At 42.2% G+C, this 19,826-nt stretch overlaps 1 protein-coding gene across 1 annotated transcript in view; it reads left to right on the top strand.

Moving 5' to 3' along the window:
- The first annotated feature begins 304 nt into the window (after positions 1–304).
- PINX1 (PIN2 (TERF1) interacting telomerase inhibitor 1) overlaps positions 305–19,826 on the top strand; it is an 83,892-nt gene continuing 64,370 nt past the window's right edge. Inside the window, exons 1-5 of the mRNA XM_081238189.1 lie at positions 305–449; positions 4,785–4,894; positions 6,473–6,565; positions 8,311–8,389; positions 19,070–19,162. Coding sequence (XP_081094315.1) covers positions 431–449; positions 4,785–4,894; positions 6,473–6,565; positions 8,311–8,389; positions 19,070–19,162 — 394 coding nt within the window. The 5' untranslated portion in view covers positions 305–430. The remainder of the gene's footprint in view (positions 450–4,784; positions 4,895–6,472; positions 6,566–8,310; positions 8,390–19,069; positions 19,163–19,826) is intronic.

Raw genomic sequence — 19,826 nt, 5'->3', positions numbered from 1 at the left:
GGTGGAATGTCTTACACTGAATCACCTTATTTTTAAAAGTGCAATATCTATTCCCAGCTGACGATTTTAAAATATTAAGATCCTGTAATTAAAAAAAAACCCTCCAAACTTAATAACAGTTCTTTTTAGTGGATGATCCTTATGGATATTTCATAGACACACGGAATGCTGGAGTTGGAACAAACCTTGGAAACCGCTAGTCTACCCAGCGTCCACCCAAATGCAGAGTCCCGGGCTTCCCGCGCCCCGCCCACTCGCCGCCGCGCGGTCCAGGAGCGAGTCGCGCCTCACTGACGTCAGCAGCGCGCGCCCTAGCCGCTGCAATTCGCCGGGCGTGTGAGGCTCGTGGTTCTAGCTTCTCCGCGAGTCCGCCGAGCGGTATCCACCGTCGCTCAGGTCCCGAGGCCCGCGGCGTCACAGGCTCGGCGACATGTCGATGCTAGCTGAGCGTGAGTGTTGGGCTCGGAGGCCTGACCGGGCGCGAGGGTGAAGGTTCCGGGTGACGCGGCGGCCGGACCGAGTGGCGGGGGGCACCGGTCGCCGGCGTACGGTGGGCCGGGGGATGCGGGGGGCCGGGGTCCCGGACGCCCTGCTCGGCTCGCCCTGCCTGTCGCGGAGATTTCCCAGCCCAGCCTTCCCCGAAAGTTAGCTGCGGTCTGCTGGTGAGAGACTGCGAGTGTCCACTTGGGACGCTTGTTCTCACGTTCAGACCTGAGCACGCCAGTGGTGGGTTCGAATAGGGGGTCCGGACACCGGTTGCGGGAACCCGGACTGGCTCTTTCACTTCACCGGGCCTCAGCTTCCTCTGGTTAAAAAGAGGCGGTTGGGCCAGCAGAATCTCTTCAGGCAGTGAAATCCCGTTCTTGAAGGTGTATTGAATCAAGAAAGAGAAAAGCAAAGGGGTTAGAAGCATCAAACACAAGAAGTTAGCGTTTTTTAGGGGAGGCGGGGCTAATGAGTGATTATAAGTAAGACAGTGGCGGTTTTGACTTTGGTAGTTGGAATTACTAACACTCTACTATGGAAGGAATGTTGACCTCAACGCCCCACCCTGCCTCAGTTTGCCTTTGACATTTCCCAGCACTTTGTGAAGTTCGTTAATTCCCTCCCTCTGGAGAGGCTGTTTAACTTCTGAACGATACCTGTAGCTAAGGCTGCCGGCCACCAGATGGCAGTCGTGCCTTGGTCCTGAAAAGCCGGCCGGTATCTTTGAAAGTGTCTGGTGAGCGAGGAGCAGAAACAACTGCTAAATTTTAACAGACCCAACACAGGGATTCCATGAAATAAATGCTGTCGGCATCCTCTAATCTAAGGGGGTGGAGGAATGGGAACACAAAACGGAGTGGGTAAGGCACCATTCACATTTTACAGGGGCAGAAATTGAGGTTCAGAGGAAAATAATTCACCCCAAGGTCATTGAGGTAGAAAGTGGCAAAATTGATCTAGTTGTCGCTATATCTTTACGTTCTTGTCACTAGGGTCAGCAGATTTCTATTTTTTTTTAAACAGGGACTTACAGAAAGGAGTATGTTTTAGAGTGTGACCCTGTGGGCTCTATTTCTTCATCTGTATAACCAGCGTGGCTAAGATTTCTTGCGGTTTTAATATTCTTCGATGTATGCTTAGTTCAGCGTGCACTTGGGAACATTAGCCCTGGCTCTGCTATTCATTTATGTTTCTTTCCCTGATCAGTTTCTCTGGGGCTATTAAAAACTTCTTTGATTATGTTCATTACTAGGTTGGCTTAAATCAATGAGATGGTGACCATGAGAATAGTTCAAAGTATGAAATGACATACAGATGTGAAGTGCCATCTGTGGACAGCAGCAACTCAAGCTGCATAATTTCATGAGAATATTTTTCGTTCTCTTCCCACCATGACTCCAAATTTTCAAATCTTTGACATTAATAGTATATAATATTTTGTGTTTTTTAAAGCAATTTACTAAATTAATGTCTGTGGCATCCCTTATGATTAGATATTTGGGACTGGTGTTCTTATTTTAGAAATGCGAAAATAGAAGCATAGAAAAGTCCCAGTCTGCCATTTCACTCCCTAGCAGTTATTTTCTCTGATAGTTTATAAAATTGGGATAATTCTGTAGGTACAGTTTTATAACCTACTTTTTTCCCCTAATTAACCTTAGTGAACATTTTCCCTTCAGTAAGTATGCTAATTTCCTTTGTTTTCTCTTGCCATATGGACTATATTTTTTCTTTCATCTTCTCCACAGTCACTTATCCCATTTTTAAAATCTAGTAGTTTGCTTTGTTTCTCAAAAACATTTTTTTATCCTGCATTTCTCTAGTTATCAAATATTATTTTATTGGTTCTCCCCTATGTAAGGTAAGAAATCTCGCTTACATAAACGTAAGAGAAGAATTTCATTTATCACTCTCACTTTTTTTTTTTTTTTTTTTAACAGAAGAAAAAGAAACACATTTTAATTGTGCCGCTGAGGTCTCATAGTATCAGTCTCACTTTTCAGTCCTTATTTAATTCAGAGTCTTAGACCCATATTTTATCAAGATACTACTTTTTTCATAGACTCTTTTCAAGACCAGTTTTTGACACTTGCAGTTATTACATTTTCTAATCAAATGACAACACGATAGTTAATGGATTTCATTGCAGTAAGATTTTATGCTGCAGTTTCTATAACCTTGAATATGTCTTGAATAATATTTTAATAAGAATACATGGATGATATATCTTTTGAGGTCTTGAATATCTGAAAGTGTCTTTGGGCAAAGAAAAAAAAATTCCTGTCCCTGGCTCTTGGAACTCAGCACACTTTTCAGAGTAAGCTGAATCCTGGCATAAACCTTGTGGTATTAGGCCTGGCAGCTGTTGTGTGCAGAGCTGTTTATTGGGGTTACCCTGAAAGTATCTTATTAGATCTCCATGTAGGAGGAGTCCCTGCTAGAGGATGGTTACCCCCACCCCACCGCCGTCATCCCAAAGAGTGATTGTGCAGATTCAGGGCACTGTACCCTGAGCGGAGTAGCTGCCCTAATGTTGTGTCTACTACTACTCTACTAACTACTCTAATGTTGTGTCAACATTAGAGTCTGCCGTAGACGTTTGTGACATAAACTGTATGCCGTCTTTGTTGCAGAGGGTGGGTGCCGTCATTCTCAAAAATGTCTCCTTCATACAAGCCCCAGTCAGAGACCCTTGGCAGACACTACAGTAGAGACATGAACTCTGACACACACCAGGAAGCAGCCTTACAGAGAGAGCCTTGGTTAACAAGGCCCATCTCGTATGCTGTTCATTAGCTGAGTATTTACTAGATAAGTAAAGTGGTAACTTAGTCACGTGTAGCATTTTGGGGTCACCTTTTTTCTGCAAAGCACTCTAAATTTGAGCCCAACTCGTTTTTCTTTGTAAGTCGTCTTTTTCTGCCCGCATGCTAGTAAAGGTTTACTTATGTTTGCTAGGGTGTGGATAGTTACAGGTCTCTTTATTGATCTTACATGCAGTGCACTGAGCCTCTCTGACTGGAGGCTGTTATCCTTTTACTTGTTAGGAGACTGCCACGGCCTGAGCCGCTGTTGACAGTGAGATAGTCTGCTTCCATTGGTGCAGCAGGTGAATGATGGTGACACCTGACCTCCAAATTCCCCGCTTGGCCACAGTTTACTTTTGGGTTTCATATGCTTGTTTAATAAACTTTTGGAGTTCTTTCTCTCTGCCATACTTGTCCTAAAAACTATAGCGATAAACTTGAGTTTCTAATGGTCAGTTATTTATATACATTAAAAAAAAACTTGTAGGGACTCAAAGCAGTTCCCTCAATTCAGTTATCTTCCTTCCTTTTTTTTTCCTTCCCCTTTTCTTGTCTCCTTTCTTCAGCCTTCCCTCCTTTTTCCTTCCTCAATCATTCATACATTCATTCATGTTTTTCCTGAATGCTTGCTATGGGCAAAGTGTTTTTCACTTCTTGCAGTGAAGCATAAGAAAGAATAAGACATGGATGTGAGCCTTAAGGAGATTATGGCATAATAGCAAACATAAGAGATAGATAGAAACAGCCATAATACAGAAGAATGTTAATTAAATGCCAAAAAAAGCAGCAGGTACTTTACTGTGTGAGTTCAGAGAAGGGGTCATATGGCTTTAGGGCGTCTCTGTGAGAAGGGATGATTGATTAGTATCTGTAGGTTGCATGGAGGGTGACTCTCCCCAGGATCGTGACTCGTATGCTGTGAATTAAAAATATAAGCTTTGGAGTTGGTCGGACCTTGGTTTGTATAAAGGCTCTGTTTTTTGCTTGGGGGCATTAGGAACATTCTTTCTGTAGGCGTCAGATTTTCTCATCTGAAAAGTGCAGATCTCTCCTCATTGGGTTACTGTGAAAATTGAACCTGAGAATATATGGATGGCATTTGGCACTTAACGTATGTCTGTAATGACTGCTGCTGGTGCTAGTGACACTGGTGTCACAGGTGCCTTAGGTTGCTGCCAGTCGCTGAATTGGAAGGCCCAGCTGATGGTACATCATGTGTTTCGATTTGTCACATTTGGGGGAATCTTTTTATTTTAATCATATAAGGTCAGTTTGTATGTTCAGAATATACAGTTATTGGGAAAACCAGGATAAATGATCCAAGCTGATACTGTCCCATTGGATGCCAAATCTGACATCTGTATCTAATAAAACATAATGTTTGTTGTATTTATGCAAGTATCGTGTGTATGCATTAGGTATGTGTGTATTTGTGAGGTATTCTCCAGGTTTGAAAGATAAGTTGCTAATGAGATAATTTGTCATTTACAGGTCGGCGGAAGCAGAAGTGGGCTGTGGATCCAAGAAACACTGCGTGGAGTAATGATGACTCCAAGTTTGGCCAGAGGATGCTGGAGAAGATGGGGTGGTCTAAAGGAAAGGTACCTTGGAGAAGAGCAAAGACATTGGAGCCCTGCAGAGAGATTTCAGATCAGGAGAATACATCTTCCTTAGGAGACTGGGAGAAATTTATTTTGGATCAATAAGTGATTTTGGAGAAATACTTAAATTATAATGACCTTGTGATGATAGAGTTAGAACTGAACATAAACGTCAGCTGTCTTTGCTTATTGTTTAACCTGCTGTGATTTTCATAAATGATGCCTTTTAATTAGTTGCGTTTGGAATCATACTTAACCATCAGAGTTTTATGTTGCTTAGAGTAAGATTTTATTCACCCTTAAAGCTAGACTACACATTTTCTCCGTTTTCTCACATTCCCTTTATTCCTGACTCATGCAGGACTTCTGCCGATACCTCTGCACTTAAACGGTTCTTGTCAAGGTCTTTAAAGATCTTGCCAAATCCAATGGATCCTTTCTTGTTCTCACATTACTTTATCCCTTAGCAGCACTGGACATAATCGACTTGACATACCTTGAAATACCAGTGTCTTGGCTTCCACAATACTGCCCTCTCGCCCGGTTTTTTGTTCTGCCTTACCAGCCACTGCGGAATTTTTGTTGCTGGCTCTTCCTCCTCTAGACTTTTGACTTTGGAATTCCTTGGGGTTCAGCCCTAGTCCCTTCTCTGTCCTCATCTCAGGTAGATCATTTTTATTATAAAACTCTTGATTCCCCCCCGCCCCCCGCAAATCTTTTTCTTCTCAGGTTTTCCCCATTTTTGCAAAGAGCACCCTATCAGCTTACTCAAACCAGAAACCTGGGAGTCGTGCTTGATTCCTTGACCGCTCTCACTTCCCGAATCCCCAGTCATTATTCCTCTCCATCCGGGGCCCCATCCTGGACCAGCCACCGCCATTGCTTGCCCTGATCAACGCAGCAGCCTCTCAGCTGCCTCCCTGACTCCCTTCTTTTCCTCCTCTGGGCCATTTGCCGTACAGCAGCCATAATGAGCTTTTAAAATACAGAAATTAGATCATGTCATTCCTTTGCTTAAAAGTTTGGTGGTTTCCCATTGTTTTAAAAAATAATATCCAAATTCTCCCCATAACTTCCAAGGTCCTTAAGGTCTGGCCCCTTTATATCACCTTATTTTTTCTCCATCCACTGTGCTGGAGCCACCTTGGGTGCCATTTAGTACACCAGGCGCTCTGGGACTCTTTACAAATGAGTGTTAATGATGCGGGGCACTTGGAGTCCCCTTCCTCAGTGTTGTTTTGTAAAATTATTTAATGGAAAGCACCACAGACTTTAATGCCTCTGATGGGCTTCTATTAGTTTGGCAGTAGCACTCTGCTTTTGAGCATCAGAGGAAGGATGTTCTCCTTAGTGTTTCCATGGTCCTTGAAGTGGGTCACAGGTTGAAGGATTGGCATTCATTATTGTAGGTGCATCCTTGATATTACAGAATCTTGTAAGGATCCATTAGACTGTGTCCTCTTTGAGGACAAGGATAATGCCTCCTAGATGTTTAGTGATTAATCAAACAGTTGATGAAGGAAGAGAGGTATTTTTATACCTGATAAAAATGCTAACTCTTGTGTTTAATCTCCACAGGGTTTAGGGGCTCAGGAGCAAGGAGCCACCGATCATATTAAAGTTCAAGTTAAAAACAACCACCTGGGACTAGGAGCTACGATCAATAATGAAGTGAGCAACAACGTCTGCTGGGGGCTTTCCTTGCATAATTGATATTTTTGTCAGTGTAAAAAATTTAATCCAGTCAAATTGATTGATCACTTTTCAGCTGTTCAAGCGTGTACCATACATGTTTTAGATAACTAAGGAGCCCGTAACGGAGCTGCTGGGCATCTGTAATGGGTCATCGTTTTGCCTCGTTGCCCTATGGGATTCTTTACTTGCTTATGCATAAGAGATCCAAAGTAGCTTTATTGCTGAACTTTGCAAAAAGTGTTCTTTTTAAAGAAATATTCATTTCAGGACAGAGAGGAATTTTCATCTTTACCTGCGTTGTAATATTAGCTTATATTGTTCAAATTGGTGGCATTTCATTTTGGAAATACTGAAAGAAAGTGGTATTCTTTTCCTGTCCCACTGTCTGTTTCTGACTGTTGGTGTATAGCACTTGAATTTATTCACATTTCCCCCTTAAAACACTGACACTTTGAAAATATGACCCTGTAATTAAAAGTTGATGGCTTACCCTGCCTTTCATTTTCAGTATCATTGCTCACTGTAGAAAGGATCTAAACCGAAAGCTTTGTTCTTAAATTTTTGCAGCCAACAGAATCTGGTAGGAAATCTGGGGAATTACTTTAGGTAAACTGGGTTACATTGCTTAGATCAATAGCTCAGAGTAGTGGACTGGAGCAGCTAAAATTGTTTGGGCTAACAGCTAAAATCTTAAACCACTAAAGGAAGAGTTTAACATATACATGTTGTCAAATCATCATGTTGTACACCTAAAACTAATATAATGTTATATGTCAACTATGTCTCAATAAACTTGAAAAAAGGGGCAGGGGAATGTTCTATTTCTGAGGACAAAATCCAAGACCAGTACTTCAAAATGTTCGGAATGTCACACACTTACTAGATGGAATGTTTAGCCATATCGTCTATTTTCATCAATTAATAAACACACCTTGGACAATTTTAAAAAAAGAGTTTATGTAAGGTTGATTTTGAAGGTAGTTTTGAAGAGGTGGATATACAGATATACTTTACTTTTTAGGAGAAGCATTGCCCGGTTAACCTATTCAATATACCTTAACCTTAAGCATTCTTTAAAAAGTACGCATGAGGCAAGTTCCCGAATTGAAACCCTGCTCCCCACAGGTTGATATTGTTTTGGAGATGTTCATTCTCTTTTAAAGCCAGGTCGTCTTTGTTATGATGAGCTTATTAACTGAGCCCCTTTTAAATGGGTGCTGATTGATTCAGGGAAGCTGGAGGCCTTCTTCCTCCTGTCCCCACTGCTGTTTTCTGAAATTGGGGCGGATGCAAGCAAGCAGAATTGGGCAAAATATTTTAAGCTCAAATGAGCAAAGAAGAGAGCCCTCAGATCTGTCACTGCTTTTTTCCTTTGACTTACGTAATTTTCCCATAGTGGAAAAAAAATATTTTATTTTGCTTTATTTTAACATTTAGCACACAGGTTGCCTGTTGTTTATTTGACTGTAAGTTGACTTGATAAGTCATCTACGTTTGAGATCAGGGCTTAAGCTTCCAAGGTCCTCATTTTTAATAATGATATAGATAAACTACATTTCAAATTATACTATTTCTTTTTCATTCAAATTTATAAAATAATATTTTTGTGAAACATTTAAAAATTCACATTAACTACCAGGTTTCCCTGATTCCAATATATATTTTATCTCAGCTTAGGTAAACTACAGGCTTGTCTCTGATTGATTTTTTGGTATTTTCAGGACAACTGGATTGCTCATCAAGATGATTTTAACCAGCTTCTGGCTGAACTGAGCACTTGCCATGGGCAGGAAACAGCAGGTAAGGAGACTTTGCTTTTTATCCATTAGGCTTATAGAAGACATAATCTCAATCTGAGATATTTTTATCAACTCTTTTTTACCGTAAGCATCCTATATCTGAAAGTCAATTGATTGTAGCTCTCCCAAATAGTCATTTCTGTTTATGTTTTAGGGGTATTCTCATGAATTAACCTTAGTCATAAGCAAACACTTTTTTCCCATTACAAGTTTGAGAATGACAAGATAAAGCTTTTATTCAGTTTCCATTTCTCTGTTGCCTTTCCCAGGCTTTCCCCAGCCTGACAATGTCCGGGGTCCCGCAGTTCCGGCCTTGGCCCTCTCTCATCTTTCCTTGGCCCTGGCTCTCTTCTTACGCCCTCCGGTCTCACGGGGCGATGTGTGGTGACCACTGCCACACTCCCCTCTGCTCCTTTACCCTCTCTCCTGAACGCCCTGCTCAGTGTCTGCATTCAGGGTGTCGTCGACTCCTGGCACCTAGCAGGTCCAGACTCCGGTTCTGTACCTCCCCCACCTGCACCCAGCAAACTGTTTGACACCCATAGCCCACAGCCTCTTTTCTCCACCATCTTCCCCATTTCAGTTGATGTCAACTTCATCCTTCCAGCTGTTCCGGCCAAAGAACTTCGTCCACTAGGAAATTTTATTGGTTCTACCTTTAAAATATATTCAGACCCTGACTGCTCCGTGTCACCTGCACTGTAACCAACATGGTCTGAGCAGCTGTTATCTCTTGTCTGGATTATTGCAGGAGCCTCTAAAGCCAGTCTGCTCAGCCATGACACTGCTGATGTTTTGGGCTAGATAATTCTTTGCTGTGAGGCATGTCGTGTGCATTTTAGGATGATGGGCAACATCCCTGACCTCTACCCACAAGATGCCACTAGCACCCCTCCCCCTAGTTGTCACAACCAAAAATATCTCCAAATAGCGCCAAGTGTCCCCTGGGCAGAATGCCCTGACAGGGAGCTGCTGTGCTGAATTTATCTTTCTCCGTCCACGCGCAGACTCCTTCAGTGTGTCTCAGCCTAACAGCCAGAGCGATTCTCTTAAAATGTAAGTCCATTTGTGCTGCTCCTGCCCAGAACCCGCCGTTGGTTCCTCTTTTTTGTTCAGGATAAAAGCCGAAGCCCCTGCAGCGGACTTGCAGCCTCACACAATATGGATCCTCTCCCTTTCTGACTTTGTCTCCTACCCACCCGCTTCTTACCAGCTCCATCCTGACCACACCGACTCCTGCACTGCCTTCTGAATACACCAAGCGTGCTCCTGCCTTGGGGTTTCGCACTGACTCCTCCCTCTCTCTAGAACACTCTTCCCCCAGATAACTTCTGTGCACCTTCTCAACAAGGTCCACACTCAGTTGCCAATTTAAAACTGCATCCTGTTCCTCAGTTCTGTTTTTGGAAGTCAATTGAAAATTGGTAAGAAATAGCAGCATGAGAATATTATTGAGAAACATGTAGTAAGGAAAATGAGAAGAACCAGCTAAGAGTGCGGGGTCAGGGGACGGGGCAGGGAGTCGCTGCACTTTTTGTTAACAGCTTTGTTGAGGTGTAATTCACATGCCTACCATTCACCCATTTACAGTGTGCAATTCAGCAGCTTTTAGTATATTCAGAGTTGTCACCAGAACCAATTATGAAACATTTCATCACCCCAAAAGAAACTCTGTACCCAGCAGTATTCATTCCCCACTTCCCCCAACCACCCTAGGCAACCATTGATTTACTTTCTGACTCTAAAGATTTGCCTATTCTGAAATCAAAACCGCAATGAGGTATCACCTCACACCGGTCAGAATGGCCATCATCAAAAACTCTACAAACAGTAAATGCTGGAGAGGGTGTGGAGAAAAGGGAACCCTCTTGCACTGTCGGTGAGAATGTAAATGGATACAGCCACTATGGAGAACAGTATGGAGGTTCCTTAAAAAACTAAAAATAGAACTACCATGTGACCCAGCAATCCCACTACTGGGCATATACCCTGAGAAAACCATAATTCAAAAAGAGACATGTACCACAATGTTCACTGCAGCACTATTTACAATAGCCAGGACATGGAAGCAACCTAAGTGTCCGTCGACAGATGAATGGATAAAGAAGATGTGGCACTTACATACAATGGAATATTACTCAGCCATAAAAGGAACGAAACTGAGTTATTTGTAGTGAGGTGGATGGACCTAGAGTCTGTCATACAGAGTGAAGTAAGTCAGAAAGAGAAAAACAAATACCGTATGCTAACACACGTATATGGAATCTAAAAAAAAAAAAAAAAGGCTCTGAAGAACCTAGGTGTAGGACAGGAATAAAGACGCAGACGTAGAGAATGGACTTGAGGACAAGGGGAGGGGGAAGGGTAAGCTGTGACAAAGTGAGAGAGTGGCATGGACATATATACACTACCAAACGTAAAATAGGTAGCTAGTGGGAAGCAGCCGCATAGCACAGGGAGGTCAGCTCGGTGCTTTGTGACCACCCAGAGGGGTGGGAGGGAGACACAAGAGGGAGGGGATGTGGGGATATATGTATACGTATAGCTGATTCACTTTGTTATACAGCAGAAACTAACACACCACTGTAAAGCAATTATACTCCAATAAAGATGTTAAAAAGATTTGCCTATTCTGGACATTTCATATAAATGGAATCATGCAACATGGGTCTTTTGTGACTGGTTTCTTTCACTTAGCATAATGTTTTCAAGGTTCATCCTTGTTATAGCATGTATCAGTGCTTCACTCCTTTTTATTGCCACATGATAGTCCACTGTATGGATATTCTGCAGTTTATCTGTTCATCAGTTGAAGGACATTGGGTTGTTTCCACTTCTTGTCTATCTTGAATAATGCAGCTTTGAACATTAACATACAAGTTTTTGTGTGGACATATATCTTAATTTCTCTTAGGTTTATACTTAGAATGGAATTGCTGGGTGATAGCAGCAGTGTATGAGGGTTTTAATCTTTCTGCGTCTCAGCCAGCACTTTCTGTTATCTGTCTTTTGGATTATAGCCGTGCGAGTTGGTGGGAGTGGTGTCTCATGTGGCTTTGATCTGCATTTCTATAACGGCTAATGATGCTGAGCATCTTTTCACGTGATTATTGACCATTTGTGTGTCTTCTCTGAAGAAGTATCCAGATTTTTTGCCCATTTTTAAACTGTGCTATGTGTCTTTATGGTTGACTTGTAAGGATTTTTAATATATACCAGGTACAAGTCTTTTATCAGACATATGATTTGCAGATATTTTCTCCAGTTCTGTGGGTTGTCTCTTCACTTTCTGGAGGGTATTATTTGAAGACTAAGGATACAGAAATAGATAAAAAGACTCATTCCCCCTCTGAAGAATACTTCAAATCTAGTGTGAGAGAAAGAAATGAAGTAAATACGAAAATAACTAGATCTCCCAATTTTTTTCAGCTCCTGAATAGTTGAGAGAGAGTAGCAAAGATATGAGGGATTTATCTGAAAATTTATCCAAATCTCTTTGTTTCCTAAGCTTTTTCTTTTCCATCAGGTATTTGTAAGTTTGCATTATTGATGACTTTAGGTGGCTTCTAACACACAGGTTTGGATACTGGATATGCTGTTGGGTTTAATAAAGTAGACACAGCTGAAGAAAGTGTAGACCATAGATTAGAAGGTAGTATCCATAATGTAGGTGTGAAAGACGAAAAGATGGAAATATGGAATAGAAGTTTAGATGGAGGATAAAGTGAGAAAATCTAATATCTAATAAAAGTTCAGCAGCACAAGAAGAGAGAGAATGGAACAGAGGCAAAATTTAAGGAGATAGGGGCTTCCCAGGTGGCGCAGTGGTTGAGAACCCTCCTGCCATTGCAGGGGACACAGGTTCAATCCCTGGTCCGGGAAGATCCCACATGCCACGGAGCAACTAAGCCCATGTGCCACAACTACTGAGCCTGCACTCTAGAGCCTGTGAGCCACAACTACTGAGCCTGCGTGCTGCAACTCCTGAAGCCCGTGCACCTAGAGCCCATGCTCCAAAACAAGAGAAGCCACCACAGTAAGAAGCTGCTGACCGCAACTAAGAGTAGCCCCCGCTCGCCGCAACTAGAGACAGCCCGTGTGCAGCCATGAAGACCCAACGCAGCCAAAAATAAATAAAAAAAAAATAATAATAAAGTTTAAAAAAAAAGAGTTGTTCTGACTGAATGGTACTTTGAAAAACAAATTTAAGGAGATAAGGGCTGCAGACTGTCTAGAACTGGTGATAAGGCAAATCCACAGATTAGGAAAATGGAGAGAATCCATGCAGATTACATTAAAAGTCTCTGCTCGCCAATGTGATAACAGATGTGTGACAAGATAGCATCGTGGCAGAACAGCACACACACACACACACACACACACACACACACACACAGAGAGAGAGAGAGAGAGAGAGAGAGAGAGAGAGAGAGAGAGAGAGAGAGAGAGAGAGAGAGAGAGGAGATCCTTAACGCAGCCACAGACAACATACTCATCATCTTCGAAGAAGCAACAGTCACATATGAAAGCAGAGTTCTGAACAGCGAGAGCCAAAGACATTGGAGTAATATATTGAGGGAAATGTAACTGGCGACCTAGACGTTTACATTCAGCAATTACATCTTTCAAGAATAAAGTTTCAGACAGAAAGTTGACCACCAGTAGGCCATAAATAAAGGAGATTTTCAAGGATGGACATCCTTCAGTCAGAAGGAAAGAATACTTAAAACGCTATCTGTAGTATCCCCAAACTGGCAATAACCCAGATGTCTGCCAACAGTAGAACGGAAAAGTAGACTGCCACATTTGTCAATACAAAGAAATGAAGAATAAAGTACAGTTACATGTGTGAGTGTAGGGCAGGGTTTGGCAGACTCTCCACAAAGGGCCAGATAGAGGTATTCTGCAGACCGAAGTGTCTCTGTCACAACTCCTTGGCTGTTGGCGTATGAAAGCAGCAAGAGATGATATATAAACAAATGGATGTGGCCATGTTCCCATAGAACTTTATTTACAAAAGTAGGTGGTGGGCCAGATTTGGTCCACAGGCTGTAGTTTGCTTCTGGTGTCGCAGACTCTCATTAACTCAATGTTGATTGAAAGAAGTGGGACACATAACATGCAGTGTGATTCCACTTACATAGAACTTCAAATGGAATGCTGAAATCTGATATTTAGGTACTAGACTTGGGTGGTTAAGTTATTTTGTTACTTTGTTATAACAAAGTTATTTTGTTACAACTTTTGTTATAAAGTTATTCATAGTAGAAATGAGTACTCTACTATGAAAGTCACAACAGTGATTACCTTTGGGGAGGGGGAGGGGTTTGGGATTGAGAAGGGGCTCATGGGGAACTCCTGGGCTGATATTCTTGTTCTGTTTCTTGACCCAGTTGGTAGTTACACAGGTATGTGAGTCCATTGTGCTTTAGGCACTTTCTCTCCCCCCAGAATGGTTAAAACCAGAACAAAAAGTAAGGGGAAGGGTGGTTATCCCCAAAATCATGGTATTGGTTACTGTTAGGACAGTGGTTCTCAACTGGGGATGATTTTGCCTCCCATGGGATATTTCACAATATCTGTGGACATTTTTGGTGATCACAGCTGGGGGGATGTTACTGGCGTTGGTCGGGAGAGGCTGGAGATGCAGCCAGACATCCTGTTGATGCAATGCACAGCACAGCTGTGTCTCTCCTCCTTGCCCTGAACAAATAATTATTCAGCCCAAAATGCAGTAGTTCCGAGGCTGAGAACCCCTGTTACAGAAGGAAGAGGCACGGGACTGCAGGATACTTCTAGATGCAGCTAGTGTTCTGTTTCTAACCCTGGAGGTGGTAATGAGGGGTTTGCTTTATAACTAATTGTACAGACTTCAAGTACTCCTACGTGTGGTGATGTTTGTGGCGATAAAAGAGTCCTGAAAATTGCATGGGCCCTTTTCTGGAGGTAAAACATGGCAAGTGTAATTTATGTCATGTTAAACCTGTAATGAAGGTTAACTAAAGAGGACAGATGCAAAAATTTGAGTATCGGGAATCAATGTCTACCTTAATGAAAACCTGGTGTTGTATAATAGCCATCACTTTTCGTAAACAGGTTCAATGACATGATTAAGGTGTCAGACTTGAGGTGGCCTTTACTGTGACCATCGTCATGGAGGCAGAAGCTCTTGCGTCTGGGTTCTTTTACCTAGAGGCATTCACAGGTTCAGTCTTTTTTTTTAAATAAATTTATTTTATTTTATTTATTATTTTTGGCTGTGTTGGGTCTTCATTGCTGCACGCAAGCTTTCTCTAGTTGCGGCGAGCGGCTTCTCTTTGTTGCGGTGCGCGGGCTTCTCAACGTGGTGGCTTCGCTTGTTGCAGAGCACGGGTTCTAGGCGCGTGGGCTTCAGTAGATGCAGCACGTGGGCTCAGTAGTTGTGGCTCGTGGGCTCTAGAGCGCAGGCTCAGTAGTTGTAGCGCACGGGCTTAGTTGCTGTGCGGCATGTGGGATCTTCCGGACCAGGGCTGGAACCCGTGTCCCCTGCATCGGCAGGCGGATTCTTAACCACTGCGCCACCAGGGAAGCCCCACACGTTCATTCTTGAACAGGGAAAATTCTCACCTTGTTTGGTATCATAACTTTCTCCTTTGATGTACTGAGTTAGAGAATACTTTGTAACTTTTCAAGTGATAGGGATGCCCAGAAATTATCACACCAGGATTCCATAAAGGAAGGAGCTATGAGATTCATTTTTGGAGCTGTGGAAAAGAGAAAGCAGATTTTTGAGCAGTTTGCTTTTGAGATTTGACAGTGATAGCTGGAAAGTTACTTTTTTCCAATTTGATGGTATCGTGATTACTGTTTGCTAACTGAGAAATGCCATTGTAATAGCCATGAAAACCCTGGTTCGGGACAGGTCCCTTGGTGCTGATTGCCCAGGCTGAGCACAATCACCGCAGCCGGGCCTTCCTGATGGATTCCCGCAAGGGCGGTCAGGGAAGTGTTGAAAGTGACTCGGGGAAGCCTGTGTTATTTGTCAGGAAGGTGGTGAGGGCATAACAGACTCGAGGTGGTGGTGCCTGTCCGTGTGCAGCCCCATCCACAGGATCACCTGTGCAGGCTGAGTCTTTTTCTGCGTGAGCCATAGAAGTATAGTAAATCATTAACTGAGTTACTGATCTATAGGTTAACTTCCACCTCAAGACCACTAGAGGGTGCTGCACCTCTGCGGTAGGGACAGGGCTGTTGTTAGCTTTGCCTCCGTCTCGCTCAGTACCGTCCAGCCTTTAGAATAGTCCTTTAACAGAAAAGCTGGCCAGGAAATGGATCTGGAGAGCTGAGATTATTTTTCTGCCAAGTCATCTTTGGTAAATACAGTATCTTCATCCAAATGAATTTTTGGTCTTATTACTTGAATTAAAACTGACAAGCAGACGACATGATAACCTAGTAACGTATTTTTCTGGTATAATAATATTTTTAGTTCCTTAACATTGCTTACCGAATCAACACAGTTTGCCTTTCAACTAAACAGAAATTCTATACCGTTCTCTTCATAGAATCTTGCAAAGATTCTAGAAATAACCCTTATTCCTTTGTGGGACACAAAAATCTCTATATTCTTTAAAATTTCATTTTTAAAAATTATCCTATCTCAGTTAGTTACTCCCAGACTCAACTCGGCTTTTTGATAGACTTATCTCATGGTTTTAAGAAATGCCTTTGACTTCTGTCAGGTATTTTGTCCCTTGTGATTTTAAATATTTTGGAAATAAACTGGGATGCTGATAACCTGTCATCCACAAAGGTGTGGTTTAGGACAGGGATCTTCAAATTTTTTTGCTCCCAGGGCTCCTGAGGGAATTTCGAAAAACAGTATACCCTATCTCACAGTTTTAGATCGACATCTATAATGTTTTTAATCAGAGCTTTAAAGAGTTACAAAGAATATAATATCTGCCTATTGGGAAAACTGGCATTTTAAAATAAAAGCATTCTGTCAGTCCCAGTTGTATCCAGTGGATGTTAAATACCAGAGCAATTTGATATCCATGGTCATCTCTTTAGAAATAGAAAAGTAAGTCCTTTAATATTCAGAGATATTATGTTTCCTAGTTTCTTTTCCTCTGAAATATTTCCCTTGTATGTATCCCATAATATGTTAAGATATTTTTTTGCTTGAACTTTGAAAAATTCATTACCCTGTCATGTTTCTCCGCTACAAAACAAACACATACAAAATTTGGGTTTATTTCTCATAGCCCCAAGGCCTAAGGGTAAATACTTTTACTTTGGATTAGGTTGTCTTTATTAATTAGTAGATTATAATGCATAAAACCAGGAAATAATACATTTTGATAAATAATTATTAGAACAGTAAAACCTTTTTGGAAGTGCTGGGTTTGCAGCTTTGATTAAAGGACGCTTCCATGACACCAGTACTGTGGCTTGTTCCTTATTGATCCTGGTGAGAGGAGAGCTGTGCTCCCCTTGTGTAAAGTGGGAGGAGGACGCAGGGGAGAAGCAAAGAAGGAGGAGCAGATTGATACATCCACACAGAACAGAGCAGCTTTAGGAAAGCGTGTGTGTGGACAGCCAGGCAGAAAATGCTCCCCTAGGACGTGTCCGACCTCGGGTTTGCTCTGGAAAGGCTAGGCTGTGTGCTCAGAAGGTGGCGAAGCTCCCAGGAGGTTCTCACGTCCCCAGAAGTGTGAGCGCAGCTCTGCTGGCACACAGTGTGGGGGTTAAGGATGTGTGCTCTCATGCAGATCTGCCTGGGTTCCAGTTCCGTCACAGCCACCGCCTTGATGGGCCTTATTTTACCCCTCTTGCTTCAGTGTCCTGTGAAGTCGGTTTATTAGTCCTAGCAGCTACCTTCCAGGGCGGTTGCCGAGATGGAATGCAGGATGGCACAGAAAGCTTACAGCCCAGCGCCCGGTGCTTAAATAAGCCTTCAGTGGGTAAAAGCCACTTCAAGCTGGTACTGTGCTTGGTAGTTTGTGTTTGGAACATCAAAATTGAAAATGTTATGTGCTATGTAAAGTGTTTGGGCACAGAAAAGAGCAGAAAGTTTCCTGGTGGGATGTTTTTGAAAAAGTCCCAAGCTGATCTTGGGAAGTGACCGCGGAGGAGGATGTTTCAGGTTGTTGATGTGATTAAGCTGTGCTAGGCATTGTCTGAAAGCCTGAAACATCTACCTTAACGCTGTTCAGAGCCTTGCTCTGTAGTTTACACTTTGCTTTTGAAATGACTGATTTCCTGGGAGGGGTTACCCTTAGCTAATGTGTTTAATGGACAGGTGCTTGTTTTGCTTCACTACGAAGGTGAAAATTTCCTTTTTTCTCCTTTCTCTAACCTCGTATTTATATTTCCTTATGACATAACCATAGGAAAATTCAGTCTCTTTTCTACCTATGATGTGCTCTTTCTGCTACCTAAACTTGACAAGTAGATAAAGATGAGGGAACACAGGCAGCTACTGAGAATCCTGTCACTGACTCTCACCCGGATCTGCGTGCTCTGATATTTCAGGCAAAGGACTAAGGCTGCTTTCTGGCTCACGTTTTCCTGTTTTGTCAAAGGAGTAACCACATGAGTTTATTCCTCAGTGATTTGTTTTCGTTGTTGTTTTTGTCCTGAACGGCGAGCCTCCAGTGAAATCTGGTGTTTGAGGCGGTGGCTCAGTGCCAGCTCTGTTCCTTCACGCTCTACCTGATTATCATCTCTGATCTGTTTTTGATTATCATGAATCTGTCTTACCGTTATTCACTTTTTAACAGAACTTTTTATTTGGAAACAATTATAGACTTACAGGAAATTGCAAAAATAGTAGTAGAAAGAGTCCTGAATACCATTCACCCAGTTTCCCCCAGCGGTGACATCTAAGATAGCCGTAGCCTAACATCAAAACTAGGAAATTGACACTCATGTTGACTATTAACTAGAACGCAGACCTTAGTCAGTTTTCACTATTTTTTTAGCCTTCATTCATTTGTGTGTGTGTGTAGTTCTGTACAATTTTATCACATGTATAGATTCATGTAACCACCACCACAATCTAGGTATAGAATTGCTTCATCACCACAGAAGAGCCGCCTCATGATGCCTTTTTGTATTTACACCCACCTTTCCCCCCTCCAACCTCCAAACTCCACTTTCATCTTTGGCCCTAGAAACCTGTCATCTGTTCTCCAACTCTGTAGTTTTGTCATTTCAAGAATGTTAGAGTCTAAGTGGATCATATAGTATGTAGATTGACGTTTTCATTTAAGCATAATGCCCTTGAAGTCCATCTAGGTTGTTGCACAGTATCAACAGCTCCTTCCTCTTTATTGTGGAGTAGTGTTCCCATATAAGGGAGTACCAGAATTTGCTCAGCCATTCACCCATTGAAGGAATTTTGGGTTAATTCCAGTATTTGACTATCACAGATAAAGCTATCATGAACACTTGTGTGGAGGTTTTTTGTGTGAACAGAGGTTTTCATTTCTCTTCCTCCAAGATGTTATAAACTTCTTGAGAATAATAGCCCTGCCAGATCCATAGTACACAGTTTAAGAATATTTCTAATCATTTTTAGAGTTCACTAATAAATAATAGGGCTCATAGGATTTTATTTAAATAAGACTGTGTCACTGTAAGAGAATGAGAATGGGATGCAGAGAGTTTAACGTAATGCTTTTCATGCTTTTTTAAGACTCCTCAGACAACAAGGAGAAGAAATCTTTCAGCCTTGAAGTGAAGTCCAAAATCTCCAAAAACCGTGTTCATTATATGAAATTCACGAAAGGTAAAATTAAGCATTTCTTTACTTGTTTGAAATCTCTGTGTTCACACTGGATTTCTTGAAGCCTTTTTAGCTCTTCACCGGCATCACTTGTTTTACTTACAAAATGGGGGAGGAGGGCCGCGCTGACTGGATTGATCTAAAGCAGCGCTGACGTTTCAACTCTTGCTGTGAGTCACCGGGGGTCTTGTTAGGATGCAGATGCGGACTCATTCGTTCTGAGGTGGGCCCCAGATTCGGCTTTAGACTATTTACAAGTCCTTTGGTAAAAAGCTGAGTGTGGAAGCTGACTTGCTGTTTAGAGGAGAAAAGGGACTTTACGTGGCCAGATCAGAAAATTTTAATTTATCGCTCAACATTTTTAGTTACATTTTCCTGTTCTTCAGAGCTTACTGTCGGTGTTGAACAGCTCCTAAAATGTGCCAATTTAGAGAATTATGCGCCATGTTGAGATCTCTAGTATGAGAAATCTCACTCCCGAGTTGACTCTTCTATTATTCCACACCGTTTCTGTGTTTCATGTAGTGTTAACTTAGGTGTTCCACGGTCATTGCAAAAATAGTGTTAGAAAACATGTCTTCCTTCATCACCACCTCCCCACTCCCTTGCCAGTGCTGTACCCACACAGTCAGTCGTGGGTGCGGGTGTCCTCTGTAACCACTAGGTG

The sequence above is a fragment of the Mesoplodon bidens genome (genome assembly GCF_964165515.1).
Source record: "Mesoplodon bidens genome assembly, chromosome: 6".
NCBI classification, from domain to species: Eukaryota; Metazoa; Chordata; class Mammalia; order Artiodactyla; family Ziphiidae; genus Mesoplodon; species Mesoplodon bidens.
This window is presented reverse-complemented; position numbering and strand designations above follow the sequence as displayed.